General features: G+C 40.4%; 1 protein-coding gene and 1 long non-coding RNA gene across 2 annotated transcripts; both read left to right on the top strand.

The window, feature by feature from the left end:
• The first annotated feature begins 1,377 nt into the window (after positions 1-1,377).
• LOC146758638 (kinesin-like protein KIF20B) lies at positions 1,378-15,705 on the top strand. The gene is made up of 5 exons (XM_085514895.1): positions 1,378-1,432; positions 1,636-1,755; positions 11,257-11,452; positions 13,893-15,093; positions 15,534-15,705. The coding sequence occupies exons 1-5, from the start codon at positions 1,379-1,381 to the stop codon at positions 15,703-15,705; spliced, it is 1,743 nt and encodes a 580-aa protein (XP_085371021.1). The 5' UTR covers position 1,378.
• A 1,130-nt stretch (positions 15,706-16,835) lies between these two features.
• LOC146758637 (uncharacterized) lies at positions 16,836-17,746 on the top strand. The gene is made up of 3 exons (XR_014934026.1): positions 16,836-16,981; positions 17,223-17,348; positions 17,612-17,746. It is a non-coding gene; the product is annotated as an uncharacterized LOC146758637 (long non-coding RNA).
• Positions 17,747-18,894: the final 1,148 nt, after the last annotated feature.

Raw genomic sequence — 18,894 nt, 5'->3', positions numbered from 1 at the left:
ATAGCATTACAAAATTATTAAACCATGACACCCTGGTATTTTTCTTTTTTTTTTCTTAAATATTTTCCTTTTTACTATTTAAATGTTACGGGCACATCTTGTAGAAACATAAGGCTGTTTACAAAGAAGTGCATGCTGTGTTGCTGTATGATGAGCAAGATACATCTATTCTTCATCTAGCAGGAATAGTTGCTGAGCCTTAAGAACAGTTTCAGAAAGCTTTGGGAATTTGGGCCTTTTCCTTGTTTCTGCAACACAAAATGAAAATTTACGCTGTATACAAAGAAAAGGGGAGTCCGAACTTGTACGTTAAATTTGAAGGAGATCAATCTGGGGTAATATTTTAAAAAAAAAAAAAAAAAAAAAAAGGGAGCGTGGTCATCAAATACTATAAAATATATTAGCTGTTACTAGAATGCCACTTATCTTCCCCCCATACGAATCACTGTCGTGTTGTATGTGAATTTGTGAGGTGGGTTTTGAAGCTGAAATTAACAACTTCTTGTATGGCTGTCTTCATAGTGGCTATCCAGACTATCTGTAGAAATAAAAGCTATTATGTAGTCAGCTATTCACCAGTTTTAACTGATTATAAATTACGTTTCAGGGTGGAGAACATAGCATAGTGCCTGACACCTGTGTTGATCCTGAGGGCATTCTTGATTCTGTGCATTATGATGTCATGGATATTAAAGAGCAAGCTGAGGCAGCACATAGTTCCATTGTATCCCTGGAGGACCCAAAGGAAGATATTGGCTGGTTTGAAAAGCAGCTGGAGAAAACTAACTTTGAACTGATGGAGACCAAAGAAGAGCTAACAGAGAAAAACACCAAACTACTTAAAACTGAAGAAGAGCTGATGCAGAAGAACAAAGGTGAGTTATGCGATGTGAAAGGTAGAAGACAGAAATAGTTCATTAATCTAAAAGAGAAATAACCAGTTTGAGTAGGAATTAGAGGAGATGTTCTACCTTTGGAACCATAGCCTGTAGATAAGTGATAGTTTGTTCCTTGTGTATATTCAGGTTCAGCAATTCCACAGTTTTTGGTTCTTTCTTTTCTTTTTTTCCCCCTCTCCTTTAAACTGCAACTAGCACCTTTACACTTTCGTAAGTATGGGGTTAAATGTCTATATCTTGATTTTTACTTTTATATTGTAATCTCTACTCTTCTTTATGTCTTGTTGATGCAATGTTTTCGTTCCAAGAAATATAGAAAACTTTTGAATCACTCCCAATAAGTGAAGACCACATGCAAATTAATTAATCTGTTCAAAAGCTACCTAAACGTTAGAATATCTGGAAAAATTGATTACTTAATAAACTATCTATTGGCTACTTATGTAATACAACCTTTTCTGTGTGTTACAGACTTTGAAATGCAGATGATTAAATTGGATGAGTCTGTTGAGCAACTTAAAGAAGCAACTGAGGTAACTTTATCAAGAAGATGTTGTGTAAAATTGTTTTAATACCAACTTGTGGTAGCTTAAAATGCTATTCCAGTAGGCTCCATTAATAGATTTCTTACTGAGCTTAGCTTAACTGAATTTGCCTTTAATGCATTGTGTAATTCAGCTACTTAACACTCCATTAGAAACTGATGACTGAATTTTTTTTATTTTTTATTTCTAAGAAAATGAATGCACAAAATGAAAGGATTCGAGAGCTAATGGACATCGTGGTGCAGAAAGATGACATTATTACAGAGCTACAAGACTTAAAATCTCATTTAGAGGAAAAAGTAAAAGATTATGTGAGTTTTACACATCTCCATATCCTTATACAAAAAAAGGAAAACACTAATTCTATGCTTGTAATCAACACATTTTTGGAAAACTGATTTTCTGTATGTAGCTGGTACTCGCTTGAAATTGTAAACAATTCAAATTTATCTGAAGGTAGTTGTTGTTAACACAAACAACAAAAATATCAGTGTGTTCCACTAACTCCTGCCTCACACTCCTACATCAGAGGAAGAGCAACAGTAAAAGTATGTTGAGTAGAGTTGGAAGTACGAGTATGAATGGTCAGGATATCTCCACGTTCTATGCAGTCCATAAAACTTTATCCTGACTAATGTACTGCGAGCTACTGAATATGTGAAGACTAGCTTGATTAAGTATGTGTGCATACCACCTCTGGTGGTTTTTGTTCATTTTTTGATGTTTGGTAGCCTGAAGTAGCTCTGAAAACATTTATAGTTAATTCTGTCACTCAGATCTCTAACCTTGTAAGCTTAGCAACTTGACCCTTCTTAGTCTTTGACTGTCTGTATCACTGCAACTTAGTATTTCCATGGTATTAAAGCTGACTGTGATGAGTAGTCATGTCCTCACCTATTACTTCTTCCAAGAACAAGGCTCCAACTCTATCTGTGAGATTGTGTGGACTGAACACTTCTGAGGCTTTTCTTTTCATAAGTTACTGTCACGGTTTGAACTAAAAATCCACCTGCGTCCGTGACAGGGGGCCGTGGGCCCCGGAGGGGCCCTAGGCCGAAAGGAAAAAGTTAATTAGGAAAAGAAAACAGCGGCAACGATCTAAGGAGGCACACTTATTTACTAAATACTATATCGAAATACAGGATAACACAATATAATACAATATAATTGAAAATTGAGCTAACGAATCAAGCAAAATAGGAGAGAGAATGAGTCCCGTAACCGAGAGGCCTACTGTAAATCTAGGCGAACGGCTGAAGGCTCCCACACACTCCCCTGAACGCCAGAACTCGAAAGACGTCAGTCTGTTCTGCGACAGAGTTAATATAGAGTCCAGGTCCCGTGACCTATCGTGTTGTTCCCTGGGAGATGTAGTCTTCTTCTGTAAGTTGCAGATTCAGTAAAATTATTCATGCTTTATATGATGTTATGATGTGGAATACTGATAGCAAAAAATACAAAATTATTAAACCATGACATTCCACCCCTTATTCTACATCATTACATTATGTTTATACATACATACACACTCATATGTATAATTGTGAATAATCAGCAACCTTATTTTTCTCAACAATTTATATTTATTCCATACAAATCCCTAAGTTGAGAACAAAACTCTATAACCTAACCTACTATTTATTAATTTTGAGAAAATGGCAAAACTGCCAGAAAAAAGGAAAACATGTCAGCGGTAGAGGGGAAAGGCAGCGCTAGTAGGGCGTCCCCCACATCAAGGTGCACTCATCCTTTCCCAGCCACCACAGCAGATTTCCTTTTGACTTATACTTCTTTCCATGTGTGCTCTACACATGCATGGCCAGTGCAGGATATAGAGTCCAGATGGAAAACTTGCTTACAGAATGCCTAATTAAGGTATATGGAGAAAAAGTGTTTCCTTAACTTTAATCCACTCTATCTTAAGTCCTATACCTAATTGAACTATTCTGTACCTAATTGAAATATTTTCTGAGACTCTACCTATATATTTACAGGAAAATCATTGGCTGCACTCCCCCAACATCAAATTCCCTTGTGGTACACATTGAACATTCCCATTTTTGTCCATCACCCACCATGTGCACCCAGGTCCCTGGGCAAAGACAGTACCCCGGAGAGGTTTGCCCTTTCCAGACGCTGGAAGGACCCAAACCGTCTTTCCCAACACGCTCTTTATGTGTACTACAGGAACCTTATCTCCCTCCATGGTACGTAGGGAGCTGGATTGGTTAGGACCATTGCGATTACTAGATCCTCGAGTGTTGACCAACCAGGTGGCTTCTGCTAAATGGTTCTCCCAATTTTTATACGTTCCGCCACCCATTGCTTTTAACATAGTTTTCAACAACCCATTGAATCGTTCAATCTTACCAGAAGCTGGTGCATGATAGGGAATATGGTAAATCCACTCAATGCCATGATTTTTGGCCCAAGTGGTTACAAAGGAATTTTTAAAATGGGTCCCATTATCTGATTCAATTCTTTCTGGAGTGCCATGCCGCCACAGGATTTGCTTTTCCAACCCTAATATGGTGTTTCGGGCGGTAGCATGGGGTACTGCGTATGTTTCGAGCCACCCAGTGGTTGCCTCCACCATGGTGAGTACATAACGCTTACCATTGCGAGATCGTGGCAAGGTGATATAATCAACCTGCCATGCCTCTCCATATTTATACTTTTGCCATCGCCCTTCCCCCCAAAGAGGTTTCATCCTCTTGGCTTGTTTAATTATGGCGCATGTTTCACAATCATGAGTAACCTGAGCAATAGCGTCCATAGTTAAGTCCACCCCTCGGTCTCTGGCCCACTTATATGTTGCATCCCTTCCTTGATGACCTGAAGTCTCATGGGCCCACCGAGCTAGGAATAATTCACCCTTGTTCTGCCAGTCCAAGTCTATTTGAGCCACCTCAATTTTGGCAGCTCGATCAACCTGATGGTTATTTTTATGTTCTTCAGTAGCCTTAGTTTTAGGCACATGAGATTCTACATGGCGCACCTTTACAACAATGTTCCTTATTCGGGCAGCAATGTCTTTCCACAGTTCAGCAGCCCAAACAGGTTTACCCTTTCGTTGCCAATTATCATCTTCCCACTGTTGCAACCACCCCCATAAGGCATTTGCCACCATCCATGAATCAGTATAAAGATGAAGCATTGGCCACCTCTCCCGTTCAGCCACATCTAAAGCCAGCTGAACAGCCTTTACCTCTGCAAATTGACTTGATTCTCCTTTACCTTCAGTGGCCTCTGCAACTTGTCGTGTGGGGCTCCATACAGCAGCTTTCCATCTGCGATGCTTCCCTACAATACGACATGATCCGTCTGTGAATAGGGCAAATTTCTTTTCGTTTTCTGGTAGCTCATTGTATGGTGGTGCCTCTTTAGCACGTGATACCTCTTCTGTAGGTGGTATTTCAATTTTTTTACTCTCAGGCCAGTCCATGATCACTTCTAGAATTCCAGGACGGCTGAGTTTTCCCATTCGAGCTCGTTGAGTGATTAATGAAATCCACTTACTCCAAGTGGCATCAGTAGCATGATGGGTGGAGGGAACCTGTCCTTTAAACATCCAGTTTATTACTGGCAAGCGAGGTGCTAGAAGAAGCTGAACCTCTGTCCCAACTACTTCAGAAGCAGCCCGAACCCCCTCATACACGGCTAAGATCTCCTTCTCAGTCGGAGTGTAGCGCTCCTCAGACCCTTTATATGCTCGACTCCAAAATCCTAGGGGTCGGCCTCGGGTCTCTCCTGAGGCTCTTTGCCACAAACTCCAGGTGGGACCTTTCTCTCCAGCAGCAGTGTAGAGGATGTTCTTCACATCCTGTCCCGTCCGTACTGGCCCCAAGGCCACGGCACGGGCTATTTCTTGTTTTATCTGCTCAAAAGCCTGCTGCTGCTCAGGACCCCATGAGAAATTATTCTTCTTCCGTGTTACCTGATAGAGAGGACTCACTATGTGGCTGTAGTTTGGGACACGCATTCTCCAAAAGCCCACTACTCCCAGAAAAGATTGGGTCTCTGTTTTATTTGTGGGCGGAGACATAGCAGTGATTTTGTCAGTCACATCTGCTGGGATGTGACGACGTCCATCTTGCCATTTTATGCCTAAGAACTGGATTTCCTGGGCAGGCCCCTTCACCTTGCTACGCTTAATGGCAAAACCAGCTTTCAAAAGGATTTGGATTATCTGTTTCCCTTTCTTGAAAACCTCTGCTGCTGTATGGCCCCACACCACAATGTCATCAATATACTGCAAGTACTCAGGAGCATTACCCTGTTCCAAAACAGCTTGGATCAATCCATGGCAAATTGTTGGGCTGTGCTTCCACCCCTGGGGTAAACGGTTCCAGGTATACTGAATACCTCTCCAGGTAAAAGCAAACTGTGGCCTACATTTTGCAGCCAATGGGATGGAAAAGAAGGCATTAGCAATATCAATGGTAGCATACCACCTAGCTTCTTTTGACTCCAATTCATACTGGAGTTCTAGCATGTCTGGTACAGCAGCACTTAATGGAGGTGTGACTTCATTCAGGCCACGGTAATCTACTGTCAGCCTCCATTCCCCACTGGTTTTACGCACTGGCCATATGGGGCTGTTAAAAGGCGAGTGCGTTTTGCTAATCACTCCCTGATTTTCTAATTGGCGAATTAGCTTTTGAATGGGGAGCAATGAGTCCCTATTGGTGCGGTACTGCCGTCTGTGAACCACTTTGGTGGCAATTGGTACCTCTTGGTCTTTTACCTGGAGCAACCCCACAGCAGAAGGATCATCTGACAGACCAGGTAAAGTTGACAGCTGCTTAACACCATTTGTGTTTACAGCAGCTATCCCAAAGGCCCATCGATACCCCTTGGGATCCTTGAAATATCCCATCCTAAGGTAATCGATTCCCAATATACATGGAGCCTCTGGACCAGTCACAATAGGGTGCATTCGCCAGTTTTTACCAGTGAGGCTTATTTCGGCCTCCAACATAGTCAATTCTTGGGAACCCCCAGTCACTCCATGGATATATATTGGTTGTGTCCCTTGGTGACTTGAGGGCATTAGGGTGCACTGTGCACCAGTGTCCACCAAGGCTTTATATTTCTGTGGTTGAGATATGCCAGGCCACTTAATCCACACAGTCCAGTATACTCTGTTGTCCCTTTCCCCCCCCTGGCTGGGGGCAGGGCCCCTCTATTGTTTACCTCGTTGACTTGCAGCAACTGGAACTCTCCCCTTCTTGGAAGAGTTCACCTTGGTAGTTGTTTCACCTTGTAATTCTTTCACTCGTGCCTGAAGTGCAGAAGTGGATGAATTACACCACTTCTTCATGTCCTCCCCATGACTACAGAGGAAAAGCAACAAGGCAAGACGTATAGTCTCATTGTTGATTCGAGGTGACTTATCATCGTCATTTGCTTGAATACGAGGACGTCTCTTTTTAATGGTTGAGATTTTCGATGATACAGGTCGAGAGGAACTCATGTTGTTTAGCTTCCTCAATAGGCGATTGTGGAAATCCTGGTTTCCATCATCTTGTACCACCGTGGATTCATTTACATCAGGCACATTAGCCAATTTGTCAATAATATCATTTTGTGTTCCCTCCACTTCGTTTAACCTTTCCACAATTTTGACAATGGCTGAAGTATACAGATTAACTTCTGTGGCGCTTATAAATAATTCAAGTTCCTGAAGTCTGCCAATTAGTTCATTCACAAAGGGTTTCCTGTCCCCTTTGCCATATACTAATGCAAGTGCACTGGCATGCTTTTCTGGAGCTGCTTTTGTAAAGTCACGCCACATTTGTCGTGGAACGCGGACTGCTTCAGGATCATGTAATTGGTCTGGATCATTACGATTGAACTCGCGGCTGTATAGCATTTCCACCAGAGCATTTTCTCTCAAAAATTGGATACCTTTCTCAATATCAGTCCATTTCTTTCTCTCAGGCTCCAAGTCCCGTTTAAAGGGGAATCTATCTCTTACCGCTATCAACATCCGCTTCCAGAGGGTGTAGGACCGATTTTGGCATGTGCCAATACCTCTGTCCACACGTGGGTCCCTGGAAATGCTACCCAGTTGGCGAGCTTCACTGCCATCGAGCCATGCACTGTTGGCACCATTGTCCCAGCAGCGAAGTAACCAAGTGACCATATTTTCTTTTGGCTGACGTGTGTAATCCTTTCTTAGATCTCGAATTTCACTCAGTTTAAAAGATCGATCAATAATGATTGTAATACTTTGCTCACCTTTTGCTCTATCAAGAGTCCCAGGTGTTGATGGTGGCAACTGTGTTGATGAGGCTGCCCCATCTACAAGTTTGGACTTGAGAAATTCTCGTAAAGAAAAAGTAGCTTTTGGCTCCTCTTCTGACTCTGACCCTGACCCTGATGCTTGTGTTATTTCCTCCAGGTAACCCTCCTTCTTTTTCCTCTCTCCTAACTTTCTCTGCTCCTCTAACTTCTTCTGCTCCTCTATCATCTTCTGCTCATCTATCATCTTCTGCTCCTCTATCATCTTCTTATACCCCTCTAACATCCTCTGCTCCTCCAACTTCTTCTGGTCTTCTGACTCCCCCTGCTCCCCTGAGTCTCCTGAGTCCTGCTCTCCTAACTCCCTCCGCTCTTCTAACTCCTTCTGCATTTTCTCTAACTGAGTTGAAACTTGTTTTGTCTTTCGCCCTCTTACAGGGGCAACCAACATTGTATCTGGTGTCCCAGATGGCTGGTCCAATTGGACTACCTGTGCCCCCAGTGGCTGGTCAGATTGGACTACATGTGCCCCCAATGGCTGGCCAAATTGGACTACATGTGCCCCTGGTAGTTGGTTAAATACATTCAACTCACCCTGGAGGGCACATAGCTGGTCTCGGAGAGCGTTCCGCTCAAACTGGACAGCACCAAGCTCAGTCTGGAGGCTGTTGTAGTTGGACTGGAGAGTGTTGTACCCGAACCGGAGGACGTTATGCTCGGCCTGGAGGGCAGTGTGCTCAGTCTGGAGAGTGTTGAGCTTGGTCTGGAGGGCATTGTGCTCGGTCTGAAGAGCGTTATGCTCGGACTGGAGGGCATTATGCTCGGACTGAAGAGTGTTGTGCTCGGTCCGGAGGGCATTGTGCTCAGTCTGAAGAGCGTTATGCTCGGACCGGAGGGCATTATGCACAGACTGAAGAGTGTTGTGCTCGGACTGGAGGGTGTCGCGGTTGGATTGGAAGGCATCATGCTTGGCCTGGAGGGTGCCGCACTCAGACTGGACGGCATCATACTTGGACTGGAGAGTGTTGTGCTCGGTCTGGAGGGCATTGTGCTCGGTCCGGAGGGCATCGCGCTCAATCTGGAGAGTGTTGTACTCGGACCGGAGGGCGCTGTGCTCGGACTGGAGAGTGTCGTGCTCGGACCGGAGGGCGCTGTGCTCGGACTGGAGAGTGTCGTGCTCGGACCGGAGGGCATCGCGCTCAGTCTGGAGAGTGTCATGCTCGGACCGGAGGGCATCGCGCTCAGTCTGGAGAGTGTCGTGCTCGGACCGGAGGGCGTCGTGCTCGGACTGGAGAGTGTCGTGCTCGGACCGGAGGGCGCTGTGCTCGGACTGGAGAGTGTTGAGTTGGGATTGCAGGGAGCTTTTCTCATCCCAAAGTTTTTCTGCGTCAGCTCTAAGATTCTCTTTCTCGTACCAGATTGAGTCTCGTTGGTACAGGAGATCTTTTCTCTCAGCTTCAAAAACTTTTTCTCTCTCTACCTTCTCATCCCAAAGTTTTTCTGCGTCAGCTCTAAGACTCTCTTTCTCGTACCAGATTGAGTCTCGTTGGTACAGGAGATCTTTTCTCTCAGCTTCAAAAGCTTTTTCTCTCTCTACCTTCTCAGTCCAAAGTTTTTCTGCCTCAGCTCTAAGACTCTCCTTCTCGGCCCTGAGACTCTCTCTCTCAGCTTCAAAAACTTCCCTCTCAGGAATGGTATTGACTAAGGCCCGATAAGCATTAGCTAGGCCCAAAATCATTTGTGCCTCCTGAGATCTGCCTGAGCCATAACATTCCTGCCTCAAATATGCAATCAAACTCTCAGGATTCTTCAAGTGTTCAGGAGTGAAGCTCCATAACACTGAAGATGTCTGTCCTTTGAGAATCTCTTCAATTCCCTGCCACTCAGTATTCTCTGGTTCTAGGGAAGACTTCCTCCGGATGTTATAAATCCAGATACTGAGTGAGATTATTACAATAATCAACAGTAAGATCAGGGAGATTAAGAGTGTGGCCCACTGATCATTCAAGAACTGCATAAAGGATTCATAGAAAGAAAGAGGAGCACGCTTAAAAATCACCATTTCTGTATAATTAGTTGCATTAGTTGCTCCCTCTGGAGCTGTATACAGATACGAAGTGAGCATTGCTAACCATGCTTTCAATCCATTATACAATTGTATAGCTCCATAAGAAAAAGTGGCCAGCTTAAACATGACCCAATATGTTCGGAGCGTCTCAAAAAAGGAACCAATGGCACACAGTCCCTGGTAAAACAAATTTAGTAGAGAAAACATTTTTTTTCCTCCAATAGAGAGAAAAAAGTAAAAGAAAACAAAGCTCAGCAGTGTTTATAAAATATACCGGAGTATTGGCAGTCCGCCTGGACTTTCAAGGTCAAGTTCGCAGGTGCAGAACCGCAAACACGAGATAGCTCCTTAACAGGGAAAAAAACTCGTAGCTCTGTTAAAAGCTAAAAGAGCAACAGAAGAAAACACAGAAAAACAGCAACTCAATTTGCCCGCATTCTCCACCAAAATCTGTCACGGTTTGAACTAAAAATCCACCTGCGTCCGTGACAGGGGGCCGTGGGCCCCGGAGGGGCCCTAGGCCGAAAGGAAAAAGTTAATTAGGAAAAGAAAACAGCGGCAACGATCTAAGGAGGCACACTTATTTACTAAATACTATAGCGAAATACAGGATAACACAATATAATACAATATAATTGAAAATTGAGCTAACGAATCAAGCAAAATAGGAGAGAGAATGAGTCCCGTAACCGAGAGGCCTACTGTAAATCTAGGCGAACGGCTGAAGGCTCCCACACACTCCCCTGAACGCCAGAACTCGAAAGACGTCAGTCTGTTCTGCGACAGAGTTAATATAGAGTCCAGGTCCCGTGACCTATCGTGTTGTTCCCTGCGAGATGTAGTCTTCTTCTGTAAGTTGCAGATTCAGTAAAATTATTCATGCTTTATATGATGTTATGATGTGGAATACTGATAGCAAAAAATACAAAATTATTAAACCATGACAGTTACTAAAGATGAATAATCAGTCCTTGGCAGTGCCAGCATGGCTTAACAATCGTCATCTTGTAAGTAAGGAAGCTTCACTTGTGGTCAAGGACACAATCTAAAATATGCGTGACAGAGCTGACTAAGCTTTAAGGTTGGATTATATCTGTCACGATGGAAGTGATTTTAGCAGCTTAGCAGAAGTGTGATGTGATGAACTTGTATGAGAGCTGACCATTTGCTCTTTGACCATGTTTGTAATTTTGTTGACTTCTTGGAAACAGGAAATTCTTTGATAAACTGGTAAACTCTTGATTGTGTGCAAGTCTTTTACTTTGTAACCTGCTAGGCTCTTGCTTTCCCTTGTATACTCTACCAAGTATTGCACTTGTCATTATCTGAAGGTGTACTTGTTCTGTCTGCTATTGAAATTTGTAACTGATGTCTATAGAGTCACTGGGTAAATATTTTAGCTGTATGGTTTTGTGTAAATATTTGCCTACAGAAGATTACTGAGACTTAAGTGCTCCTTTTGTTAAGCTTCAATGTAACTGATCTTATATCAATACAGGAAAAGACTACCTACCATTTAACTACCATTAAAGCAGAACCGGCAGAAGAGAACACTAATAAAGGAACTGAAAGCAGCCAATTTTCAGTGCTTTCAGTTAAAGCACTGAAACAAGAGAAAACTGAGTTGGAAGTGGGAAGAAAGCACAGTACTGATGAAGATAAGCCTACTGTGGAAGAGCCACCTCCAAAGAAAGGTACAGTTTCTTCCATCGTTGAACAGGGTGTCTTCCAAAACAATAAATTGCTTCCTATTCCGGATAGGAAGCAAAAGGCTGTGAAGCGCGTACCTTATGGTATAAGGAGAAAAGCCACTGTGTTAAACTGTAAATAGAAGTAACTGTTATGTAAATATCCCTTTTTCAGAAGGTCCTATGCTGTTCATTTTTGAATGCTTAAGAATAAAAGTTTTTTGCACTATTTTTTTCCTTTTTGCTGCTTTTTCCTCATCTGTTGATGCACTTGCAGATTTGGTAATAGTTTTAAAGCAGTTTCTTTAGGATTGTTTCAACCGCTGTTGCTGATCTTCTGAGTAGCATCAGCTGCTCAAGTGCTTTTTTTTGTTTGTTTGTTTTGTTTTTCCTGAAGCAACTATCAAAATTGTTGACGACCTGCTAATTGCTCGCTCATGGGCAATATTTGAGCAAAATGGTTTGGATAAGCTCTGATGCATTTAACTTCACTTCTGGGCACAGCTGAGCATCAGTGTTCCTAGAATTACGGAAGGCATATACAATGTAGAAGGGAAAATCTAAAACTTAGCTGTAGTCCCTTCCTTTCTTGTATTCCTCTTGCAAAATATGTGCAAGGGAGAAAGTCAAGGCCTTCTTTGGATGAGATGCTGTTCTTGGATGATTTGTCCCTGCTGCCTTTATTTGGCGTAAATATTGAATCCTAATGTGACCACTGAATGGCATCACATATAAGCATCTTACCAGAGACTGAGGGAGGGATGTGGACTCCTCCATACTCCAAATAGTAGTGGGTTTGTTCTAATCATATGACCAAAGCTCTCATTTAACAATTAATGACAGCAATGCTCCACATAGGAATTAAAATGGGTAGCTGATAGTCACAATGTCAGCATGAAGTTTTCTGTTAAGAAGTACTGAGTATTCAATCATGTTAAAATTTTCTTCTATTTGTGAGTATTAATAGCATCCAATTTCAAAAACTGCTTAATATATATTCTTTAGCTATGTTAAATATACACAGTAGAACAATGAGCACAGGTATGTTGTGCTGGTTCTTTTGTAGAATTAGTTATATAAGTAGCTCGAGCAAAAGTGTTTTAGGAGATGCTAGGTTATCTCAGCTTCAAGTTCAGGGTATTTACACCATTCTCTGAGCTTTTAGGTCTTGTTTCCTATGCTCTGTAATAATGCTTTTTCCCTACTTCCTGTGTAAGGAGCTTCTAGACTGAACATTACACATCTTCTCCCTAGTCTTATTTATCTTGCTTTAGTGCTTGTTTGTTGTTTTCAGCATAAAGTGTTTAGATTACTTATAAATCATATTCCCCTCACTAGTGTTGCTGGGAGCAGCAATCAAACCCAAAACCTGGTTTGGGGTGGAATATGCCACTGCTGTTTCTTCAGTATGACTTTTAAATCAGTTGAGGGCTGTATATAAAACTCCTTAGATGAGTTAAGAGGCTGTTTCCATGCAGTACATGTGAATCTGTATGTAATGCAGGCTGCATGTGGGCGCTATAAAATTCTGCATTTCTGTAGTTGTAGTAATAAAAGGACTGTACAAGAATCACCATGGAATATATTGTTGTGGTGACACAATCCCTAGTAAGTCTTGACTTATTTTTTTTAATACTTAAAGTATGCATATTATGGAATGGACATAACTGGATTCTAAAGCAGTGATGAAATACAGCAGAAGTCGCTTTTGATAGAAAGAAAATGCATGTGATTTTAGCTAATTGCTCACCAGTTAAAGAAAAAAACAGCCCCAAGCTAATGGAATATTTATGGAAACTTGAATCTGCAAATTTGTACAACTTTATGCGTGAACTTTATATGCAAAAGAGTAAGTGTGGACAGAAGTAGGAATCCTCATATTTTGTTTAGAGATCAACTGAATAAGAGAGACAGATATCAACACTTAAGTGATCAACTTGTCCAGGGTTTTATCTTTCTTTTGAAAGTAAGAGGACTGTGAGTTGGAATGAAATTTCTTAGAGAACTGTTTATCTACCATTTAGATGTAGATGGAGTGATTCCTGGCTGCCTTATAGGGATTGCTGAAGCAGGGAAGATAGAAAGAATATAGCTGTGAATTATCTATCTCGTTCCCATGTTTCTTAGATCTAATAAGATTTTCTACTGGTGTGGAGTGGAAGGTTTGAGTAGTGCCATGGTAAAAGTGTTCTTCCAGACTGAAAACCTTTTGCTGTTAATTCTGTATAGAAATCTGAGGCACCTGATTACGTGTTCAGAGGACTTTAATTCCTTCACTAGTATCAAATACTATGTGATGTGAGGGCATGGCTTTCATATTACGACAGTTTTTCACTTAGAAGTTGCTACTTGGTGTTGTGAACTGCTATGTAATAATGATTTTAATCAATCTGAGCTACATTCCTTTTCCCTTTTTTTTTTTTTTGTTTGTTTGTTTGTTTTACAGTAGTTGTAAATGAGAGAAAGAAAAAGAACACTGTAGAGCAAAAGAAAATTGAACACATGAAACAAAAGTGCTCCACATACCGAAAGGAAGTACTAGCACTGAGGGAAAGAACTGAAATCTTGGAACGTCATTTAGCTGTGCTTGAAGAACAATGTGGAAGAGAAAAAAATAAAAAAGATTTCAGTAAGCAGGTAACAAGCCTGCATATTCAGCTTTCTTTTTCTGAAGAAACAGCTGATGCCCTCCGTGAACAAATTCTGCAGGGTCAAGCTGACTATCGGGAAATTGCTTCTGAACTGGATGAACAGAAATCTATAAATATGACACTTGAAAACAAAAATGCCCAACTAACTAACAACATAGAAGTTGCCAAAGAATATATAATTGATAAAGTGTCACAAGTAAAAGAAACGTGGACCAAATTAGATGAATTATACAAATGTCACTTAGAGTTTCACGCCATCGGTACTGACTTTGTCAGTGTAAAGGATTCCTCAGACTCTGAAAAAGATGAGACAGGGACATCTCAAATTAGTTCTGCATGCATTCAGTCACAGACTTCTTCCATCTCAGATCTTGTGCAGGACCTCTCCTTTAACTATAGTCTTGAAAGGATTTGGGAAGTATGCAGAAGTATTGTTGATGTTTCCTCACAAAAAAGTCAGCACATCAAAGCACTGCTTCAAGACAATGAAAACCTAAAGGCGGGACTGAATAATGCTGAAAATCATAATCGTCAACTTGTAATGAAGCTATGTGAGATTACAACTCACACTAGTCAGGAAGATGATCTTGTGAATCAGTTACATGAGCAAATAGAAAAGAAAACTCAGGAGTTTGAAGAAAAGACTGCAGAAGATCAGAGAGTGATTGCACAATTTCAGGAGGAAGTTGCCAACTGTGAGGTAAAAATAAGAGAGCTTGAATATCGCCTGGAGGCTTCCAAGACAATGGAAGACAATGTGTCAAAACTCAATGAATTACTTAAAGAAAAAGAATCTATTATTGTTAATCTGGAGACAGTTACAGCAACTCTGCAGGAGAAGTCTGCAAATGCAGACAAAAAGGTTGAAGAGTTAAGTAGCAAAGAAGCAAATCTGATTCAAGAAGTTATGCAGCTGAAAAACAGCTTGGAGCAGATGAAACATTCTCTTCGGGAAAAGGAAAAGAGTGAAATGGAGAAAGTGCAACGTATAGAATCGTAAGTAACCACTGAGTTAACTTAGAGCCCTTTGAGAATGAACTAGAGTTAAAAATAGTTAATGGGAACATCCCTTCGACTTAATGCATTTGCATGCTTATCAATGGCCAAACTACTACTTTAGGATGCTTTGGTATGCTACTTGAGTTCCAAGGGAAAACAGGAGTGTGCAAGGAAATAAAGAATAATATGGGGATTTCTGGTGGTTTTGTTGTACATCCCTCAGTACAGCATCTGAATAATTTATTGCTTCAGCATCTGATTATGAGAAGCAAGCTGAAATTCAAAAGTAATTGTTTAAATCTTTTCACTGGTCTAGATAGATTTAAGAGTCTATTTACAAATAGAAACCAACAGGCAGGGCGTGGATTAAGCTGTAATTGCTGTTTCCATGAGATGTGTAACAGTAATGTTCTTTGTGTCTTTATTTTTAACATAAGGCTAGAAAATATTCTTTCTGAGAGTTCTGCCCTTGTACTGAATTTGAAAAAAGATTTGCAGAGGAAAGAAGAAGAGTATGCAGATCTAAAAGACAAACATTCTGATGCCGAGAAACAAATTCAGCAACTACAAAGCGAGGTTTGTAGTCAACTGAGATATTTTTTTCTGTAAGATTATGCTTGGCTTTCTGCTGTTAAAACTTCTCAAACTTTAACTATGAAGCTGGAAATTTCACACTAGTGTGGCTAGCAGCAAATCTTAGGTAAAGTTGCCATTGAAGCTCTAGAGGGGACCAGAAGTTAAAACATGGTTTCACATAGATAATGAACAGAGGAAAGTAAAGTTGGTTGGTAGTCTGGAATAAGGTTTGTGAAGAGAATAGCTAATCTGCCTCTGGAGGGGACTTGTTATTATCTCTAAGTTACTGGTGACTTGCCATTGGTATCCGTGGTAACTCCAAAGCCTAAAACCTAAGTCTTGTGAAAAAACGCTGATAACTGGGAAGAAGAATGCTAATTACTTGAAGAGAAATAGACTAATTTCCAGAGGCTCTTTAATATAAGCATGTATATTTTTTTTCTTCAATTTCAGCTTCAGTGATGTTAATAGTTAAAATTTAATTATTAAACAAGAAGATATCTTAAAACCCATTTTGCAGGATCTTAGTCTGAAAGTTTATTGGGTGTGCTTGGGGTGGAAAATTGAAGCTTAAAAATGAATTCATGTCTTCCTTGGTAACCTTGCACTTGCTGTCATTTTCCTACTCAGCACTTGTTTGTGAATTCCTCTTTATTTAACAAAGAAGTATTTGGCCAGGTTGGATTACAGAAGTCTTTTAATGAATCATGAGCTGTGCTTACATTACAGGTGTCCACGATGCGTTCTGTGGAGGAATCCCTCAGGAACAAGATGGAAGAACTTGAAAGGATTAATAACCAGTTTAAGGATGAGCTGGATTATAAAGACTATATTATCCAACAACTTAAACAGGTATTTTACTTGCTCTTAATTTTTATTACATGACTGATGCAGGTTTTCCAAGCAACAGGGAAAAGGTCAAAAAAGAAAAAAAATAGAGCAAAATGAAAGTGGCCAACTGAAATTAGTGGTAGACCATGAAAGATATTCAAATAATTAGTCACTACAGAGCACTGGCAGATTGTTTTCAACACAATAATCTGCATAGTAAATACATATGTAATACATGCATATAACCTGATCTTGTTGAGTGACATCAGGATATGTTAATTGAAATGTCTTACCATAAATTCTTTTTATCAGCTTGAGTCCTTATTTATGCTTTATGAAGAGCTTATTAATTCTAGGCTGTCTTAAAGATTCTGCTTGTTTTTACTGTGTATGCTTTTCTTTCAACATGAAATATAGGAGCTGGTGGAAACTGAGAGGATGGAAGATATCTCCAAAGACTATGACCAACTATGTGACGGTCAGCCATTATTTGTGTGTGTGTGTGTGTGTGTGGAATATCCGTGTAAATGTTGTCACATTGCTAATGACTTTGAGTCTTCTGTGTTTCGATTTTAAAACATATCTGCATGTATTTGTATGTAAATATTTCAATGGAGATGCTCTATTTCTTTTAAAAGAGCTTTTGGTCATGGGAGAATCTTGATTTGAGAATAATGGGAGCTAGTAGGGAGTTCATCTGTAAATTTTCAAACCTTCAGATCTGTGTGCAAGGGATAGAACAATTGAAGTTATGCGGATGGCATTAGAAGAACAAGAGGTAACGCAGCTTGAATAAGATGAAATGCTTCAAGCTCAGTTAGAAGAGAACCAAAAATTAGCTTCAGGTAATCTTTCCAGGGAAAGGGAGCAGGGATTTAAAAGGGGTTTAGACGTACTGTGATAGCCACTTCCATTTTCATGTGACTGTTACTTAGGCATTAACGTTCCATAGTAAACAACAACTCTCTTGTAGTTAAAGGCTTCTGTTATTTCTTTATGTCTGTAGCAGATAAAACCGAAGCTGCTTTAGTAAAAAGTCATTGGTGTGGTATTTCAAATATATATTTGAAATGATATGCTATCTAACCTCATTTTGTGTATTGAGTAGAACTGATTGCATGGAAACACAAATACAGTGAACTGGAATACCAGAGCAATGGTGACTGGCAGCAAAAGAACAACGAAAGTGATGAGGCAAATTTGAATGAAAACGGTACAGAATTAATAAAGCTGCAAAAAGAGCTGGAGGTAACTTAACTTCAAAGTTGTAACTTGATAAAGTAAACTGTTATATTGATTACAGAAACTTCCTGTAAAAGCTGCAGTGCAACATGCAATAGGGACCAGGTGCAGCTTTTTTGTGGTACGTTAAGAATGGCATCACTGATGCCCCCATAGTATAGGAAGTGTAGCCTTCCCTACATTATGCTGCCATGAGCAGTGCTTCTTTTGCTGGCCTCTGAACAGTTAGTTGTCTTATCCCATCTGATGTTATTTTTTGTTGTTGTTGTTTGTTTGTTTTTTTAAATAAAAGTAGTGGGCTGGCAGTGGGAGTTTTCTAAGTGAGTATACAATAGGTTACATCCACTCTGTTAGTGGAATGGTTCTGAGCTTCTTTCCTCCTTCACCTTGAGTAAGCTTATTCATGATATATTTTTTTAATGCGCAGAGCCAATTCACTTTTTCAAGAAGAGGGGAAAGTTGAACATTCATTGCTTCATTCTATACCACGTCAATGTTCTATAAGCAGAGTATACTTATACAACTGTTGTTTGCAAGAAAGGAATACTAACTCAAAGCAAATTGTAACTTACGGTGTATTTGTCAAAACTGTTTTCTGTTAGTTGCTTGGGCAACTAATATAAGCTATCGAAATCATCATCTAACTTTATCACCAGGAAGCCTTTTTTGTTGGGCTGCGGGTCTACTAATTTTCCTTGGTTAAAAGACTTTTATTTTTTCCAAGCAGTTTCTCAGGTGCTCTGTCCTATATATGAGAATGTCTGCCAGTAGGTTTGATAGGAAAGGAGACTACTCCTACAGTGTAAACTATGTTGCTTTTCTTTGTCTTTCAACCCTAAAGGAGCTGCAAGTTTTTCTACAACTGCTGCAAGGCAGCGTAAAGTGTTAGAAGTTTTTAAGTTAAAAGAGTTTTTCTTATACTGACTTTTGGTGTATGTTCTGTAAAGCTTGTGTGAACATTTATAATGAAAAAGAGATGTTTTATGGAGGCTCTGCAGTCTGAATAAGAAATACTGGAAATGATTATTTTTTAATGGAAAAGAACTAATGATTATCCAATACCTGCCTTTGGGAATATTCTGTAGTAAAAACTGCTAATGTTTCTGTTATCTTGCAGAAACAAGTCTATTTAATGATGACCTGGCTTTT

Source organism: Coturnix japonica, chromosome 13, assembly GCF_054131305.1.
Source record: "Coturnix japonica strain WE chromosome 13, WE-NBRP24, whole genome shotgun sequence".
NCBI classification, from domain to species: Eukaryota; Metazoa; Chordata; class Aves; order Galliformes; family Phasianidae; genus Coturnix; species Coturnix japonica.
This window is presented reverse-complemented; position numbering and strand designations above follow the sequence as displayed.

What these genes read in the sequence shown, in the direction of transcription:
- LOC146758638 (XM_085514895.1), top strand. Translation starts at nt 1,379, where the DNA reads ATGCAGATGATTAAATTGGATGAGTCTGTTGAGCAACTTAAAGAAGCA. An exon ending in AGGAAAAAGTAAAAGATTAT is followed by an intron (nt 1,756 to 11,256) that starts GTGAGTTTTACA and finishes ATATCAATACAG; the next exon opens with GAAAAGACTACCTACCATTT. An exon ending in AGAGCCACCTCCAAAGAAAG is followed by an intron (nt 11,453 to 13,892) that starts GTACAGTTTCTT and finishes TTTGTTTTACAG; the next exon opens with TAGTTGTAAATGAGAGAAAG.